The 12,904-nt window shown below is 44.2% G+C and overlaps 1 protein-coding gene across 1 annotated transcript in view; it reads right to left on the reverse strand.

Annotated features, from left to right (window-relative positions):
- ppfibp2b (PPFIA binding protein 2b) overlaps positions 1–12,904 on the reverse strand; it is a 100,218-nt gene that overhangs the window by 26,707 nt on the left and 60,607 nt on the right. The window contains 3 exon segments of the mRNA XM_070443204.1: positions 5,666–5,758; positions 6,979–7,176; positions 12,803–12,830. Of these exon segments, the coding sequence (XP_070299305.1) occupies positions 5,666–5,758; positions 6,979–7,176; positions 12,803–12,830 (319 nt within the window).

Consider the following 12,904-nt stretch of genomic DNA (forward strand, 5'->3'; position numbering starts at 1 on the left):
CACTGCCACACTGCCCTAACCCATCTGGACAAGAGGAATACCTATGTGAGAATGCTGTTCATCGACTACGACTCAGCATTTAACACCATAGTACCCTCCAAACTCGTCATCAAGCCGAGACCCTGGGTCTCGACCCCACCCTGTGCAACTGGGTACTGGACTTCCTGACGGGCCGCCCCCAGGTGGTGAGGGTAGGTAACAACATCTCCACCCCGCTGATCCTCAACACTGGGGCCCCACAAGGGTGCGTTCTGAGCCCTCTCCTGTACTCCCTGTTCACCCACGACTGCGGTGCCATGCACGCCTCCAACTCAATCATCAAGTTTGCGGACGACACTACAGTGGTAGGCTTGATACCAACAACGACGAGACGGCCTACAGGGAGGAGTGGAGGCCCTCGGAGTGTGGTGTCAGGAAAATAACCTCACACTCAACGTCAACATAACAAAGGAGATGATTGTGGACTTCAGGAAACAGCAGAGGGAGCACCCCCCTATCACATGGACGGACAGAAGTGGAGAGGGTAGTACGTTTTAAGTTCCTCGGCGTACACATCACGGACAAACTGAATTGGTCCACCCACACAGACAGCGTTGTGAAGAAGGCGCAGCAGCGCCTCTTCAACCTCAGGAGGCTGAAGAAATTTGGCTTGTCACCAAAAGCACTCACAAACTTCTACAGATGCACAATCGAGAGCATCCTGTCGGCGGTATCACCGCCTGGTACGGCAACTGCTCCGCCCAAAACGTAAGGCTCTCCAGAGGGTAGTGAGGTCTGCACAACGCATCACCGGGGGGAAACTACCTGCCCTCCAGGACACCTACACCACCGATGTCACAGGAAGGCCATAAAGATCAATCAAGGACAACAACACCCGAGCCATTGTGGAATTGTTAGGTTAGATTACTCGTTGGTTATTACTGCATTGTCGGAACTAGAAGCACAAGCATTTCGCTACACTCGCATTAACATCTGCTAACCATGTGTATGTGACAAATATTTGATTTGAAATGTTTTAACATCTAGTGGAAAGCCTTCCCAGAAGAGTGGAGGCTGTTATAGCAGCAAAGGGTGGACCAACTCTATWTTAATGCCCATGATTTTGGAATGAGATGTTGGACGAGCAGGTGTCCACATACTTTTGGTCATGTAGTGTAGCTCAGAATTTCAATTATTTATTTTATACAGTCATTATTGCTCATCTTTATCAAGGGCGMCAATAATTTCAGACCCCACTGTAGTTCCAAGGTGACAGGGYAATGATGTCTTCCTCAATTAGAAAAATCATGAGAGGGGTGTGGTGCATAATTCATGATTAGGTCCTTAGTGTCATAGGGAGGACAAACAAATACTGATCAATTCAGTTGGAAGTCAATAAAAAGCTCTGTATCTATTGTAGTCAAAAACTTTAAACACAAGGTAACTATCCACACATAGACATGAGCAGCAATCCTTATCTGGCAACACAAAGGGTTAGGGTTGAGCAATGGGGCTTGGAATAAGGTGCAGTAGTAGACAGAAATTGAGAATGAGGCTGGATGAGAACAGTACACTTTACCACTGCATTACAAATCAAGGGTTGAAACTGAAATTATTTTACAATCGTTCAGAACAGAACAATTTTTTGTTTCATTTTACTGTTTTGACCTGCAAAATAAAAAGTTTTGAACTTGTTCGAACCCCCCAAAAAGTACAGATTTATATTGTTCCTTTCTAAACCTCTGAAATACATATATATTTTTTTTACATTAGCTCAACATTAAATTACTTCACCAATCAGTGCGGATGGAGCAGCTTGCTATGGCGTGGGCAAGCTATAGTTGTTTTAGCATAGGCAGCCCAGCTAGCACAGTGGATCTGGGCCGATTACGGATGAGAGTCGGGGCACTCGGATGAGAGTCACACTCGGCCGTAGAGTCACATATGGCCCGAGTTTGGGCCGCCTTCTGCAGTATTAATAATGGCTAGAATGCGGGGATTAAGCTCAGGCCGATTCCGGTGTGAGTTATCTGGCACAAATGTATCACTTGGGGCTCGGGCTGATTCCGGTGAGAGTTATCTGGCCCTAATGTATTACTTGGGGCTCGGGCCGATTGGGGTTACTCTCTGGAAGATGATTACACAGGCTGCTTTATATAATTAACATTTCATTATTTATTTATTTATTCCATATTTTCCTCATTGTTTCTGTGATCAAAAAATACAATGAACATTTAAATGAAATTCTTTAAGAGTCCTGTGTAGTATCTTAGTATTTTGATGCAAGGCAATTAATAAGCATTCAAAACTTTGTGGCTGGAACCTCCCAAGTGGTGCAGTGCTCTAAGCAAACTGAGTTTCTACAGATGCTGGTTCCAGACCCATGCCGGCCACGACCGGGAGACCCATGAGCACAATAGTCCCAGCGTTGTCCGAGTTAGGGGAGGGTTTGACCGGCCGGGATGTCCTATCGCGCTGTAGCGACTCCTGTGGCGGGCTAGGTGCATGCACGCTGACACGGTCACCAGGTGTATGGTGTTTCCTTTGACACAAGATGTTTTTTTTTGTGGATGGGTATAATTTCTATGTATAAAATGTATAATAGTCATATTTAAAATGACTAAATCTGGGTAATTTTGTATACATTTATGTAAATTTGCATCGGGATTCTGGTAAGATGCTGGCAAATTCCGGTCGACGATTCTGGGCAGTCATTCATTTTGATTCCGGGCCGAGTCCGACACCCAATTCCGGGCCAATTCAATCAGTTCCGGCCGCTTCTGGTCCGATTCCCAATTGCGAGCTGGGAGACAAATTTTGCGGGTGGGAGAGCGAGAGAGGGCTTGGCGCGCTGGGCATTGTTATGAAATACATGATCTGAATTAGGCCCACAGAATTATACCTACAGAGGAGTGGCTTCAATGGAGGAACTTTGAATGTCTTTGAAATTCGGAGCGCTGGCTTAAAGTTGGACCAGAGCTAGCTAACAAGCTTGTGTGTGCAGAGCGGCACCAGAATTAAAAACACGTCTTACCTTTTTGTAGTTCATAAATAGAATGTGAAATATGATAACTACAGTATCCACAACTAGCATTGAAAAATGGAATCCATTATTCTCAAATAAAAAATCTCTCCATCATTTCTGAATCACGCTTAATGTCAGTAGGCTACAGTAGCCTAAGCTTCGGAAGGGGAGGGGCAGATTGCCTACACAAGCACACACACTGGCAAAGATTTTCAGACACTGGAATACGTTTCTGAGTGACAGAGTGAGTGCTTTGCATAGGTGCCTTGAGTTTGTGAGACTGAAGAAAATGCACGGAACGTAAAATAACGTTATTATCCAGTTCCCATGTTTTTAAAACAGTTCTGTTCTGTTCAGGAACAGTATAGATCACTTTCGTTCCCGGTTCTGATTCTGTTCCTCAAAGTTTGTTATTTTCCAGTTTTTGGGTTCTGTACCATGAACCGGTTCCAACCCCTGGTACAAACCCAATAGACTACATGCACATTAAAAAGGGAACCTCACTAATCCAATAATAAAATATGGGGAAGCATGGAGGTCAGTACGGTGATTGTTTGCCTGCCTGCCTAGGACCATTCTGGCTTAACTGCGTGAAGCCTGTGGGTGGTAGTCAATGACCACAGAGACTGCTATAGAGGGTCATGCACTTGGTCAGTGAACTCAATGGTTGGAAGTCTCAGAGTCGATCATCTACCATTCACGCCCACACAAACAAACACTTGTGAGCCGTCTCCTCTGGATGAGCACAGCGTATAGATAGATCTTCTAAACATGGCAGTCTGTCTGCAGCCTGAGACATGTACGTATCGCCCCCCTCAACCCCCTTCAGCTCACTTCTGCAGAACCCGTATATTGAATAACAGATAGCAATTGGAGCATGCTATGTTCTGTATTATTAGTTCTTGGTCGGAGAGGACGGGGGAGTAAGAGTGAGCTGTCAGATCGAGTCAATGTCAAAAGCATTGTTCGCTTGGTCTCGCTCTTCCCTTTTCTCTATTTGTTTGTTTTTATCTTTTTTTCTCATTCTCCCCATAGATATAGAAAACAAATGTACATATCCTTATTTTGGAGGAATATTTTATATATATATATATACACTGAACAAACATATAAACGCAACATGTAAAGTATTGATCCCATGTTTCATGAGCTGAAATAAAAGATCCCAGAAATGTTCCATACGCACAAAAAGCTTATTTCTCTCAAATTTTGTGCACAAATTTTCATCCCTTTTAGTAAGCATTTCTCCTTTGCTAAAACAATACATTCCCCTGACAGGTGTGGCATATCAAGAACCTGATGAAACAGCATGATCCTAACACAGGTAGACCTTGCGCTAGGGAAAATAAAAGGCCATTCTAAAATGTGCAGTTTTGTCACACAACACAATGCCACAGATGTCTCAAATTTTAAGGGAGTGTGCAATTGGCATGCTGACTGCAGGAATATCCACCAGAGCTGTTGCCAGATAATTGAATGTTAATTTCTCTACCATAGGCCACCAGAATTTGGCAGCACGTCAAACTGGTCTCATAACTGCAGACCACGTGTAACCACGCCAGCCCAGGACCTCCACATCCGGCTTCTTCACCACATCGTCTGAGACCAGCCACCCGGACAGTTGATGAAACTGAGGAGTATTTATGTCTGTAATAAAGCCCTTTTGTGGGGAAAAACTCCTTCTGATTAGCTGGGCCTGCCTACCCAGTGGGTGGGTCTGGCTCTCAAGTGGGTGGGCCTATGCACTCCCACCCATGGTTGCGCCCCTGCTCCGTCATGTGAAATCCATAGATTAGGCCCTAATTAATTTATTGAAATTGATTGATTTCCTTATATGAACTGTAACTCATAAAATCGTTGCAATTGTTGCATGTTGTGTTTATATTTTTGGTCAGTATAATTCCCCATTATTTAACTAAATATAGAAATGGGTATGGAATCCATATGAGGAGCATTGTCAGAGGAATGACAGTGTTCCTCATATGGATTCCGTACAGTGTCTAGTCATACAGATGACAATACTCCAAGTAAACTCTACTCACAGGATCTCAGTAGAACCACCTGAACCTGTGAGGGATTGGGTGAATGAGATTCCACAACCATGGTGTTAACAAGAGAAGGGGAGGAGGAGGAGGAGGAAGAGGGACAAGTGCAGAGTGAGGTGGAGGCAGAGAACATCAGGAGCAGAGGGGGAAGGAGAAGGAGTAGTCAGCATGAAAGAGGGATTAGGGTGAGGAAGAAGAGGCACCTGAGCGGTCCGCCATCGCTCCTCCCAGTGCTGCTTCTCCACCTGAGTGTGCTCTACAGTGACCTTCAGGCTAGAGAGCTTGGTCATGAGCGACTGGTAACACACATGGAGAGAGTAAGAGATAGAGAGCTAGAGGGAGAGAGAGCCAGAATGGGTGGAAAGTAAGCTGGAAGATAGGAACAAAGTTTACCTCCAAAATTGGAGTTGCCAAGAGCAACAAAGTAAAATTGAAGCAATTATGTTTTCAAATGAAATAGGAATATCAATTTGCTAGAAAACCAACTAAAGTGGGTGTCACCTTAAAGTGCCATGTGAATCAACTAAACTGACAGATAAAGAACTGTAAAGCAAAACTGTGACAGAAAGCAAAAGTTATAACAAGATTTTTTCCTGATATATATATTTTTTTTTACCTTCGTGGCCTTTAGTTTTCTCTCATACTGCGATTTCTCCCCCTCCAGCACATCCACTTTACTCTTGAGGAGCCTGAGTTCTTGCAGTAAGCCCTGTCAATAACACAGAACATGTTGTAACGTTTTAATTGAAAATAACTGTGTCCCTTTGATGCAAAATCTCCAGACCAAAAACACCATGCTCTTCACTGTGCCGTCCGCAAGAAAACACCAACTTATCCAGTTAAAAACCAGTGTTGGATACAAACATTGTTCTCTCAGTTTATAAATGAACATGTTACACCAAAAAGTAGAAGKGAAGTTTTCATATGTTGACCCACGTAATTTGATCCCTTAACAGCCAGAACACTGTGCAGTTAATACATATAAAGCTCCACATCCCAGGAAAGGCAACAGATGACCCTTTTAACACGTGACCAGTCAGTCAGCCCCTATACCCGTCAAACTCAACTCTGGACCTCGAAGCCAGTTGCACTGCTTTTTTTTATTGTTCCCCTCTAATCAGGAACATAGGCGCAATTAGTTATTAGATAGAACAGAAAACCAGCAGGCTCCGGACCTCGTAGGGTAAGAGTTGAATACCCCTGCCCTATGCTGTACTCAGTAGTGATGGCTCAGGCTCCTCAAAAGGAACAATGTTTATGGACATTACCAGTCAGTTAGCCAGTCTGGTTGCCGGTTTGTTTCAGCATCCATTAGGTCCCTTCAAAAAAGTTATGTCAAGGCTGAATATTGAAACAAACTGGCACAAGGATATAATGTTTCTTGGATAATTTCATCAAATCATAAAAAACTTGAACATTGAAAAAGTGACTAAAGTAGATCGATTTGAATTTATCTCACGTTTAGAGATAGGGTATGAGCATAAGCCATCAACCAAGCCCAGTATTTGGACACAGTGACCAGTAAACCTTGATTGCATTAATAAGGTGAACCACGGTCATGCAAACACACCACACCACTTACAATGAGTTTGAGACAACACTCAGATATTTTATATATATATATATATATTTACACAAAAAAATGGGGGATTGTAAATGATGCAGACAATTACATTGATGGAAGCCACAATTTATCTGCAATATTAAAGCTGATCTACACCCCCACAAAAAACTAAAAACCCCACCCGTATATGGAGGAAAACAGTACACTAAAAACCACAGGATTCACACACATTGTAGTAGTAGAGGTAGAGACTTCGGTCACTGTAAAGAGAAGAGTTAAGTACTAGACCCAGTAGAGGAATCTAGAGGGGTAGGGAGGACGGTAGTTAAGAGAGGGGGGGTAGCGTGTCCATGGGTACTGCCTACATTCTGTCCTCCACAGCGACAGCAAAACTCCTCCACGTCAGAGCCACCCAAGCCCACGTCAGGGCTCTGGTCGTGGGCCTCGCGGGCACCACTCTCCCCCTGGGCCTCCATGGCCCGTTTCTCCATGATGCGGGTGTGGATCTCTTCCTGAAACCTACACATCTGCTCCTGGAGCTCGCTTATCAGATTTACCACACACTGAGAGAGAGGGAGAAGAAAATACAAAACAGAAAAAGGAAAAATAATAATAATAATAAAAAGGTTCCAAATGATATGCACTGCTGTGGGTATTTTGTTTTTATATTCGTAAAACAATTACATTAAAATAAGATGTACAGTATATACACAGTACCAGTCAAACGTTTGGACACACCTACTCATTCAAGGGTTTTTCTTTAGTTTTACTATCGTAGAATAATAGCGAAGACATCGAAACTATGAAATAACACATATGGAATCATTTAGTAACCAAAAAAGTGTTAAACAAATCAAATGTATTTTATATTTGAGATTCTTCAAAGTAGCCACCCTTTGCCTTGATGACAGCTTTGCACACTCTTGGCATTATCTCAACCAGCTTCATGAGATACTCACCTGGAATGCATTTCAATTAACAGGTGTGCCGTGTTAAAAGTACATTTGTGGAATTTCTTTCCTTCTTAATGCGTTTGAGCCAATCAGTTGTGTTGTGACAAGGTAGGGGGTGGTATACAGAAGATAGCACTATTTGGCAAAAGACCAAGTCCATATTATGGCAAGAATAGCTCAAATAAGCAAAGAGAAACAACAGTCCATCATTACTTTAAGACATGAAGGTCAGTCAATACGGAAAATTTCAAGAACTTTGAAAGTTTCTAAAAGTACAGTCGCAAAAACTATCAAGCACTATGATGAAACTGTCTCTCATGAGGACTGTCACAGGAAAGGAAGACCCAGAGTTAACTCTGCTGCAGAGAATAAGTTCATTAGAGTTAACTGCATCTCAGATTGCGGCCCAAATAAATGCTTCACAGAGTTCAAGTAACAGACACATCTCAACATCTGAGGATGTTCAGAGGAGACTGCATTAATCAGGCCTTCATGGTCGAATTGCTGCAAAGAAACCACTACTAAAGGACACCAATAATAAGAAGAGACTTGCTTGGGGCAAGAAACACGAGCAATGGACATTAGACTGGTGGAAATCTGTCCTTTGGTCTGATGAATCCAAATTTTAGATTTTTGGTTCCAACCGCCGTGTCTTTGTGAGATGCAGACTAGGTGAACGGATGATCTCAGCATGTGTGGTTCCCACCGTGAAGCATGGAGGAGGAGGTGTGATGGTGTGGGGGTGCTTTTCTGGTGACACTGTCTGTGATTAATTTAGAATTCAAGGCACACTTAACCAGCATGGCTACCACAGCATTCTGCAGTGATACACCATCCCATCTGGTTTGCGCTTAGTGGGATTATCATTTGTTTTTCAAAAGGATAATGACCCAACACACCTCCAGGCTGTGTAAGGGCTATTTGACCAAGAAAGAGAGTGATGGAGTGCTGCATCAGATGACCTGGCCTCCACCGACCTCAACCCAATTGAGATGGTTTGGGATGAGTTGGACTGCAGAGTGAAGGAAAAGCAGCCAACAAGTGCTCAGCATATGTGGGAACTCGTTCAAGACTGTTGGAAAAGCATTACAGGTGAAGGTGGTTGAGAGAATGCCAAGAGTGTGCAAAGCTGTCATCAAGGCAAAGGGTGGTCCTTTTGAAGAATCTAAAATCTAAAATATATTTGGATTTGTTTAACACTTTTTTGGTTACTGTATGAATCCATGTGTTATTTCATAGTTTTAGTAAAAATAAAGAAAAATGTCTGAATGAGTAGGTGTATCCAAACTCTGACTGGTACTGTATATATACATTGTATAAATGCAGTATATATACACTACATGACCAAAAGTATGTGGACACCTGCTCGTCGAACATCTCATTCCAAAATGATGTGCATTAATATGGAGTTGGTCCCCCTTTGCTGCTATAACAGCCTCCACTCTTCTGGGAAGGCTTTCCACTAGATGTTGGAACATTGCTGCGGGGAATAGCTTCAATTCAGCCACAATAGAATTAGTGAGGTCAGGCACTGATATTGGGTGACTAGGCCTGGCTCACAATCGGTGTGGGACCACCCAGTCGACACCTACTCGACAAACCATTTTTGTATGGACCTTGCTTTGTGCATGGGGGCATAGTCATGCCGATAGAGGAAATGGACTTCCCCAAACTGCTGCCACAAAGTTGGAGGCATAGAATCGTCTAGAATGTCATTGTATGCTGTGGCGTTAAGATTTCCCTTCCCTGGAACTAAGGGACCTAGCCCGGACCATGAAAAACACCCCAGACCATTATTCCTCCTCCACCAAACTTTACAGCTGGCACTATGCCTTTGGGCAGCGTTCTCCTGGCATCCGCCAAACCCAGATTCGTCCGTCGGACTGTCAGATGGTGAGGCGTGAATCATCACTCCAGAGAACGCATTTCCACAGCTCCAGAGCCCAATGGCGGCGAGCTTTACACCAATCCAGGCAGCGCTTGGCATTGCGTATGGTGATCTCAGGCTTGTGTGCGGCTGCTCGTCCATTGAAACCAAAGCTCCCAAYGAACAGTAATTGTGTTGACGTTGGTTCCAGAGGCCATTTGTAACTCGGTAGTGAGTGTTGCAACAGAGGACAGACGATTTTCACTTCGTGGCTGAGCCATTGTTGCTCCTAGACGTTTCCACTTCACAATTACAGCACGTACAGTTGACCGGGGCAGCTCTACCAGCTCTACCGCTCTATGACGATGCAATGTGGAAAGTCACTAAGCTCTGCCAAGCCAATGTTTGTCATGGAGATTACATGGCTGTGTGTTCGATTTTATACACCCGTCAGCAACGGGTGTGGCTGAAACAGCCGAATCCACTAATTCTAAGGGTGTCCACATACTTTTACATATATATATAGATAGATAGACATAGATAGATAGCAGAAGTGGTTATTACTAGGATGAGGATAAAGGGACCTCTGGGGGCAGATCTGTACGGTGCCATGTTTGACACAGTTAAACTGTCACACGGCCAGACAGCGTAAACAAAGTTCCTGAGCTACTTTGCAAGTTCTCAAAGTGCAAATGTAAAGACTGGCTTATCTGGCTGCTGGCCAGAAGATACCTTTACTTCCCTGAGGAATTGGAAGGCTTCGAAGATTAAGGACAGCAAGTAGATTCCTAACTAGATTATTAACATTTTGGCCAACTAGAATTAAACTGAAGTGTATGTTTGATACCAACAAGTTAAACGGTAACAAACTTTAATTTTATGGTTTGAAATCTTCCACTAGAGTAGAAAAAGTGGGCAAGTACATTCCCTGAGAAGGGAGGGGGTTGGTTGGTGGTTTAATGTCCTAATCTTGGATACGCTGACAGAATTGCCTGGCTTGTGGACAGAGGAAGTTTTATATGAAAGTCCCAGTTGACGTTACACTGACAGTACAGCTGATGATACACATTCCCCCTCTATGTATAGCTGTACACTCTGAGCTTGGTAGTCGAGGAGAGGTCTCTGGGGGGAATGTGTTTGCACTTGTGGGATGTTCCAAGTGAATTTCTGCCATTCCCCCATGGTGCATTAAGCCTAGCCTAGTGTTTGTGGATGAAACAAATGCAGACTGGTTTCAGGTTACCATGGCACCGCAACCGGCGTGGAGTTCCACTCCGCCCGGATATCATGGATTTATGGGACGAGGTCAGAGACACATGACACGACAGTCTGTGTACATTACATGGTAAACCCACAAGCTTCCCTCTCTGTCAATACACTTGATATTCTGTCCCCAAGACAACTCTGCATAATGTCACTGTTACCAACAGTTACAGAGATTTGCTCATGTTATGGCAAGACTCTGAATCAGATAACAATTTAATTTCACATCGATGTGCCCCTCACGTCCGATCTGCTGTGCAAATGTCTCCAGCGTATTTTTGCGCTCAGCAGTTGATTGCTCACCAGAATGTCTGGAACACAGCCTGCACGTCTGCACGCTGCCATTTCTCATCTGCCCCACTGTCTGTCAGCGGCTCTAGTTCAGGCCTCGCCGAGATTCTGTGTCTCTGGTAATTTCCAGCCCTGCTTATCAGACTCTAAATCACCTTTTGGGGCAGCCGGGGAGTTTGGGTTCCCTGGGCCTCAGCGGACATCCACAACACTAAATCATGTTCATTTAACACAAGGCCAAATCCTCTGGTGACAGACAGACTGGGGGTTGTTACTGGGCTGAGGCTGTGGTGACAGACAGACTGGGGGTTGTTACTGGGCTGAGGCTGTGGTGACAGACAGACTGGGGGTTGTTACTGGGCTGAGGCTGTGGTGACAGACAGACAGAGAGACATACAGAGAGATAAAACACTGCCAACGTCACAGAAAAAGTCTGACTCTCCTCCCCTCTTTTTCAAGGTCTTACATTGGCATGCTTCAGTCCCATTTGAGAGCAGCTGGGTGTAATACACTGAATAAAGCAGCACAACAGGCTCATTGAGGAGAGGCGAGGCGGAAGTGCTGTTGCTGGTGAACTGGACTGGGGTGTTTGGAGTAGTTGATCAGGTTATTGGAGTTGAGCTGACTGCATGTGGTCGTGCCTAACCCTTCTCCAGAGGGATGACGCAACACATAGCATTAGGTGGAATCCAGCAAGCACATGGACGTGTCTGACTTAGCTCTGGATACAGTCAGAAGAACTAATATGATGAACTAATATCAGCAATCAAACAGTTGTATAAGCTCTTATAATGGACATACGTCTTTCAGTTACTGTGAACAGTTACAATTGTACTTCTAATATTATTGTAACTGTTCACAGTAACTGGAAGACATATGTCCAATATTAGCCCAATACACTGGAGCAGAAATACACTGAGAGCTGGTGGTCTGGTCATGGCAGTTCCTAATGAAGTTATAAAATGGTGACCAGTCAGTGGATGACCAGGGCTTTGACAGACCTACAGAGGAGGTGCTCCTGTGAGGGGAACTTTACAGCTTGTCTGGGGGGAGTGTTTGATCTTCTTGGGGTGTCCCGTTGGGGTGTCCCGTTGGGGTGTCCCGTTGGGGTGTCCCGTTGGGGTGTCCCAGGCTCTGGAGATCCCCTGTTTCTCTTTACTATAAACCTATAGGTTTGGAGCGGTCATATAAATGTGTCAAAGTGAACCTACAGACCTACATGTTTATGCCATTTTAACTTAAATCCTTCATTCACTACTCCTGTAGTATTTTTTCTCCAGCCATGTGACTCTTCTATGACTGAAAGTGAGGTTTCTTGTGAATTGCTATTCTCAAGGTTATAGAGATATCATTTTCTTCATGCCAAGTCCATGTTTCTCCTGAAGTATTTGACAGCTCTACATAGGCCTGCTGACACATTAGAGCACATTGTGGTCTGTGCAACATCAAATAAACATTCCACATGTGGTTTCTACCTAGACAGCCTCAAAAAGAACAACAGGTAAAGGCACTGAAAGACCCCACTGAGACCACACTGAGACCACACTCGCTACTGATGGAATGATGTTATTTTTCACTTGGCATTCCAGTACTGTTCGAACTAGAAAACATACTACGTTGGCTCACTATATAAGGCTTTGTGGGACTCTTGCTAACAGCTGTGGGTTAATGGTGCCACCATACAAAGCCCTGAGTGGAGTGCTTTTGGGGTGCTTTTCATTTTCAGTTTAAGTCAGGTTTAAGTTATGTTTTATGGTTAACCAGCCCAGTGTGTGATTCTCTCCAATCATGCCAGCCTGCACTATAGTACTGTACCTCAGCTTTGTTCTGCTGGTCCTTAGATCTGATGGATGAGGTTTCTTACCTGAACTGAGCTGGTTGGCTGGACGAGGAACAGAACCACAACGGCAGCAGCAA

The sequence above is a fragment of the Salvelinus sp. IW2-2015 genome, linkage group LG4q.1:29 (assembly GCF_002910315.2).
Source record: "Salvelinus sp. IW2-2015 linkage group LG4q.1:29, ASM291031v2, whole genome shotgun sequence".
Classification (NCBI taxonomy): Eukaryota; Metazoa; Chordata; class Actinopteri; order Salmoniformes; family Salmonidae; genus Salvelinus; species Salvelinus sp. IW2-2015.